Raw genomic sequence first — 6,621 nt, forward strand, 5'->3', positions numbered from 1 at the left:
TCCCCAGAGACAGGTGGGACGGGCTCCCGTCTCCGCGAGAGAGTCCTCAGGCAGAGAGGAGGGACCGGGGGCTCCAGGGGGACGCGGCCAGCCTGCCGGGAACCAGCCCCTCCGGCTGAGGGTGCACTCGGGTGGCAGAGGGACCTGAACGGGACAGCAGTGCGTGGCCGGCCTCGCTTTCCCCATCCAAGGCCAACGTCCTCTGCAGCCGTTGCCACTCCGCCCCTCGTGTCAAAGCAAAGTGGTCTCTTCACTGAGGTTCCCTGGTGCCCGTTCAGGACAAGGATGCCTCCCGGTAAGAAAGAGGAGAGCCGGCGGGGCTCACCCAGCCCGGGGCCCTGGCAGACAAGCCGGCACTGGGCCTGTGGGCCACGGCCCTCTCCTGCCCCCACCGGCACCGTCTGCCCTCTGTCCGCTGACCCCCACCCCTCAGGAGACGAATCCAGCCCGAGGACCGCCTCGGGGTCGGCCTGGGAAGATCTGGGTGGAAGGACAGGTGAGGGAAGACACAAGGGGTGTTCTCGACTCCCAAATCTGACGACCCAAGTCTGGGAGGCGAGAGGAAGATGGGAGGAAATGCAGGGTGTGCATTTGCACGTCTTCCTAAGAGTAGAGGTGGGTGGGTGACCCAGGGACTCGGGCGGAGACCTGACGCCTTCAAGGGAGCCGGGAGGAGGATCCGAGAGAACCAGAGCAAACCCACAAAAGCACAGGGGCGGCGGGAGGTGCCGGAGACCTACGTGTGCGGGTCCTCCAGGGCCCCCACCCTTCGCTCTGTGTGTGTGTGTGTGTGTGTGTGTGTGTGTGAGTGTGTACGATGGTTAAAAACCTTGGTGAGGGGCACCTGGGTGGCTCGGTCAGTTAAGCATCCGACTTCGGCTCAGGTCATGATCTCACGGTCCGTGAGTTCGAGCTCCGCGTCAGGCTCTGTGCCGACATCTCAGAGCCTGGAGCCTGTTTCAGATTCTGTGTCTCCCTCTCTCTCTGCCCCTCCCCTGTTCATGCTCTGTCTCTCTCTGTCTCAAAAATAAATGAACGTGCCCGCTGTCCCCGCACAGGTCCCGGGTCACCTGCTGGCTCTCCGGCCCCTGCAGGAGTCGCTCCAGACACCACCCCTGCCTGCGGAGCCCCCGAGGCCCCCGATACTGTTGGGCCGGGCTCTGGAGCCGCACCGGCTTCTGCTCCTGCCCCGGACTCTTGAGAAGGAAACAGAGTGACGGTTGCAGCGGCTCCAAGGCATCAGGGTGAGAGGAGGGAAGGTTCTCCCTGGGGATCGGCTGGGGCCTCGGCTTCCTCATGTTGTCACCTGGGCGGCCCGTCCCCAGACCAGAAACCTGCCCCTCTGAAGGCGACCACCGCTGCCTCTCTCGGGTCTCACTTGCCCGAGTCCCTCCCCGGGACACCCCGCATCTCTGACGCCTGCTCCCATGGGGGCCGCCTCCCTTGGACTGGGACGGGTCTGGCCTCCATCCCGGGGTCCCTCCATCCTGCTCCCCCCCAACCCAGCGCCGGCCTCTCCAGGGGCCTTTGCAGAGACACAACTCACCCCAGAGCCTCCCCGAGAAGCCGCGGCCAGGAACACACACCAGGACCTCTGCCCCCCTGCAGGCTGCAGCCCGGGGCTCTCAGTCTCTGCTCCTGGCCCCACACCAGCCCCTGGGAGCTCCTCCCAGGGTGGCACGGCACCGCCCGGGCCCCGTGAACACACATCTGCCACCCCAGCCTTCTCACCCTCGGTCTCTGGCTCCGGGGGCTCCGGGGGCTCCGGGGACTCCGGGGACTCCGGGTCCTCGTCCCAGGACCGGTGAACCAGGACCCTGTGGAGGGGCCAGGGCGGTGAAAGAGGTCTTCCCAGGCCAACTCCAGGCCCTGCTTCCCGAGACCTCCGTGCGGCCACTCTCTCCCCGGGTCCAGGGTGGCCTTCCTGGGCGATGGGGCACACACACAACTCTGTAGGACAGGTGAATCGGGATTCGGACAGTCGCCGCCCAATTTCATCGGTTGATTTCTGTAAAGACAGTGACCCGCAGGTGGCCCGGAGACATCTACAGCCCACACGGCCATCTTCAGTGTCCTTCCGCCCTCTCCACCTGTGGCTCCCAGATCGGACACACACCTGAATGTGCACAGCCCTGCTCCTGGGACACAGTGACATCCACCAGCAGGGCTCTGGATGAACCTTGGGGACAAGAGGCCCACCCCAGCACACCCAGTCCCTGCCTTCCAGCCTTGACCCGGTGTGAGTATGACCCGCCCACCAGGCATCTGACCCCTTCATCAGCCTGCACCTGCTCAGGTGGGCCCTCCACACACGACCCCTCCTTACACACCGACACACAGACACACACAAACACACGGGGGGGTGGGGACATGGGGCCGCACAGGTCAGATCAGAACGGTGTCGGGCTGGACCAGCTGTCTCTGGGTCTCCTGCGTTACCTTTGGGTCCCTGCGAGCTAGAGACCTGAGGCGTCCTGTGCACGACCTGATCCACTGTCTCCAGGATCGGGAAGCATCGTGGCCTCGGACTCCCCTGAGCCGGCAGCCGCGGGACACGGGCACACAACAGGAGAACATGTTCGTCAGGCGAAGGTGTCCCAACGAATGAGCCCAGTCGGGCACTGTCTCCAGAACGTGGGTGCCTGGTGACCCGGGCTCTGAGTTCAATTGGGCTCTGTGACCAGAGAGGTGAGGTCACTTCCTGGGGTTCCCTTACCCGGCTTCCTCCTCCCACAAAAGCCCCTCCCAGGCTGCAAAGGGCTCCCCTCCACCCCATGCCCTGTCCCTACAGTGACACCAACACAGCCCAGACACGTCCCCGAGAGGCCTGGTGCAGCCGGGGCCGCGGCTCTGGGGCCACAGAGCTGGGTTCAGACCTGGGTTTTCCTCCTGACCAGTGCTGGGACCCCGCACAGACCCTGGGCCTCCTGGGGCCCCCTGGTCTCCCCGTCTGCACAGTGGGGTCCTTGTGGCATCTACTTGTAGGGGCGCCATCAGGGAGCCACCTGTAGACACGTCCCATGCCTGCTATCCCATGAGGCTTGTGGGCACACGTGGCCGTGGAAGGATGAGGAAGGGGTGGGCCTGGCACGGAACACACTCACGCGGGCCTGGGTCCTCTCCGGGTCCAGGCACAGCCACCCCTCCTGCCTGGGTCCCAGGCCCGGGGGAAGGTGGAGGTGAACTCGTTCAGACCCTGGACCCACCGGACACGCACGCCAGGGGCTCCATTACATTTGGGCTCGGGTCACAGTGCCTGGTCTGGGCCTACGTGCTGGGCGGTCCCCACTGTGGCTCCCAGCCTTCCCGATTCCTGGTCCCACGTCCCTCTGTCACCCCCTCCCCTCCCGGGTAGACGACCCATGTGACCGGGTTCTAAGGGCTAGAACATGATGACCGGGTGTCATTTCCTGGCCAATTCATGGAATTTCTGGTTTCCTCTCTCCTGGGTCCATTCTCTGTCTCTGCCTCGGACTCTGTCTCTCTCTTTGTGTCTCCTAGGTGCAGGACCTGTGGGCTCCAGGGTCCAGGTGACAACCCTCAGAAGCCTCCCTTGTGGCCCGTGTCGCTCCCCTGGCCCGGTGCTCAGGTCCCTCACGAGGCCTCCTCACCCCAGCCAGGGCTCTGCCTGAGGAACCACTTCCTAATGAGGACCCGAGGCTCCGACAAGGAGGGTCTTGACCTCGGTCCCCACACCAGGGTCCATGCTTGGCCACGTGATGCACACCCAGGTCCTCGGTCCTGCAAGCCCCCAGGCTGCCCTCTGCTCAGAAGGACCTTGAGGGAGTAGGAAGCGTTTTCCCAGGAGGGGAGATCAGAGGGCCAGGGATGAAGATCCCAGGACACACACTCATCTATGAGCCTGTGGGACCCTTGAGACACTGTCTACGCAGCCCAGTTTCAGAAGAGGATGCTGAGTCCTTCTGGGCCGTAGCCCGTCCACACTTCCTAGCTCCAGGAGCCCAGCGAGGTGGACACAGGACCCCAGACCCCATCCTCCCGTAGTTCCTGTCAATCCCCCCAGACACTTGGTCATCGTGGATGTGGCCCCCGGCCTCCGGGGGCCTCTTGCCACCGTCTGACTTCCCCCAGGGCTGCAGCCAGGCACAGGCTGGACCTCTGTCCAACGTCCTGCCAGAAAGACAAGGCGGAAGGAGGAAAGGAGAAAGGCAAGGGGCGGACCGACTTCTCCCTGCCCTGAGTCGGCCTCCACTGCTGCCTCCAGGACCCTGGCCCAGCCATGCCCCAGGGTCCATGCACCTGGACCCTGGGGCGGAGTCTGCGGTCCAGGCCAGCTGGGTGGGGTGGGTGTAGTCACTGGTGTCATGTCCCCAGATGTCCAACCCACCTGGCCTCGCACCCTGAGGCCTGCCTGGATGGGGAGGGCATGGTTCTGGGGCTCAGGAAGGTTGGGGTTCCAGGGTAGTTGACGGACGTGGGAACATGGGGGACCAGCCAGGTGGGGAGCGATTGGATTCATACACGTCAGCGTCACCTCTGGATCATCCACAGGTGCTGAGTGCCGGTCCCTGGGCATACCTGGCCATGACACAGACCTGGCTGACCCTGGAGAGGGAGGCCTGTGTACCCGGGGCACCGCCCATCCACCTACCCCCGGGGGCGAGCCTGGGCCACGGCCACGCTGATGCACTTCCGTCTGACCCTCAGGGACAGGGGGGACACTGAGGTCAGGAGAGGCAAGGACTGGCCTAGGACAAGTGAGGTGTGCAGGATCCAAGGAGCAGGGCTGGTCTCCAATCCTAGGCCAGCCTCTACCCCCACATGGGGTTCTCCCTGGGAATGAGAGCCCCTGAGATGCTCTGGGGTCCCTATCCACCCCATCTGTGTGAGGCTGTGACCTCTGGACATCTCCAGAAAGGCTCACACGCACAGAAACACACACACACGCTGACACTGACTGCCCAGCTGGGGATCAGAGGGGAGTCCACACTGGGAGGGGGTGGGTAGTACGGGGGAAAGAAGAGAAAGGCTGGAGGCAGTGGGGCCATGGGGCAGGGACATCAGGATTCCTGGCAATAGCCCGGGACCCACCACATAGGGAGGGGATATGTGCCGGCTGAGGGTCAGGGGGTCCACAAGTGTCCGGAGGGATTGACAGGAACTAGGGTAGAATGGGGTCTTGGGGTCCTGTGTCCACGACGCTGAGCCCATGGAGCTAGGAGGTGTGGATGGGGCTATGGCACAGAAGGACTCAGCTTCCTCCTCCAAAATGGGCTGCGTAGACAGTGTCCCAAGGGGCCCACAGGCTCATAGACGACTCTGTGTCCTGGGATCTTCATCCCTGGCCCTCTGTTCTCCCCTCCCGGGAAAACGCTTCCTACTCCCGCAAGGTCCTTATGAACAGAGGGCAGCCTGGGGGCTTGGAGGACCGAGGACCTGGGTGTGCATCACGTGGCCGAGCAGCGGACCCTGGTGTGGGGACCGAGGTCAAGACCCTCCTTGTTGGAGCCTCGGGTCCTCATTAGGAAGTGGTTCCCCAGGCAGAGCCCTGGCTGGGGTGAGGAGGCCTCGTGAGGGACCTGAGCACCGGGCCAGGGGAGCGACACGGGCCACAAGGGAGGCTTCTGAGGGTTGTCACCTGGACCCTGGAGCCCACAGGTCCTGCACCTAGGAGACACAAAGAGAGAGACAGAGTCCGAGGCAGAGACAGAGAATGGACCCAGGAGAGAGGAAACCAGAAATTCCATGAATTGGCCAGGAAATGACACCCGGTCATCATGTTCTAGCCCTTAGAACCCGGTCACACGGGCCGTCCACCCGGGAGGGGAGGGGGGACAGAGGGATGTGGGACCGGGAATCGGGAAGTCTGGGAGCCACAGTGGGGACCGCCCAGCACGTAGGCCCAGACCAGGCACTGTGACCCGAGCCCAAATGTAATGGAGCCCCTGGCGTGCGTGTCCGGTGGGTCCAGGGTCTGAACAAGTTCACCTCCACCTTCCCCCGGGCCTGGGACCCAGGCAGGAGGGGTGGCTGTGCCTGGACCCGGAGCAGACCCAGGCCCGCGTGAGTGTGTTCCGGGCCAGGCCCACCCCTTCCTCATCCTTCCACGGCCACGTGTGCCCACGAGCCTCATGGGATAGCAGGCATGGGACGTGTCTACAGGTGGCTCCCTGATGGTGCCCCTACAAGTAGATGCCACTAGGACCCCACTGTGCAGACGGGGAGACCAGGGGGCCCCGGGAGGCCCAGGGTCTGTGCGGGGTCCCAGCACTGGTCAGGAGGAAAACCCAGGTCTGAAACCAGCTCTGTGGCCCCAAAGCCGCGGCCCCGGCTGCACCAGGCCTCTCGGGGACGTGTCTGGGCTGTGTTGGTGTCACTGTAGGGACAGGGCATGGGGTGGAGGGGAGCCCTTTGCAGCCTGGGAGGGGCTTTTGTGGGAGGAGGAAGCCGGGTAAGGGAACCCCAGGAAGTGACCTCACCTCTCTGGTCACAGAGCCCAATTGAACTCAGAGCCCGGGTCACCAGGCACCCACGTTCTGGAGACAGCGCCCGACTGGGCTCATTCGTTGGGACACCTTCGCCTGACGAACATGTTCTCCTGTTGTGTGCCCGTGTCCCGCGGCTGCCGGCTCAGGGGAGTCCGAGGCCACGATGCTTCCC

The 6,621-nt window shown here is 64.2% G+C and overlaps 1 protein-coding gene across 1 annotated transcript; it reads right to left on the reverse strand.

The window, feature by feature from the left end:
• Positions 1-429: 429 nt before the first annotated feature.
• Positions 430-2,613, reverse strand: LOC131490940 (forkhead box protein L2-like). The gene is made up of 4 exons (XM_058693340.1): positions 2,440-2,613; positions 1,732-2,008; positions 1,071-1,196; positions 430-548 (listed from the first exon to the last, which is right to left on the reverse strand). Exons 1-4 carry the CDS (start codon positions 2,575-2,577, stop codon positions 430-432), a joined length of 660 nt encoding a protein of 219 aa, XP_058549323.1. The 5' UTR covers positions 2,578-2,613.
• Between the last annotated feature and the right edge of the window lie 4,008 nt (positions 2,614-6,621).

Source organism: Neofelis nebulosa, chromosome 12, assembly GCF_028018385.1.
Source record: "Neofelis nebulosa isolate mNeoNeb1 chromosome 12, mNeoNeb1.pri, whole genome shotgun sequence".
Classification (NCBI taxonomy): domain Eukaryota; kingdom Metazoa; phylum Chordata; class Mammalia; order Carnivora; family Felidae; genus Neofelis; species Neofelis nebulosa.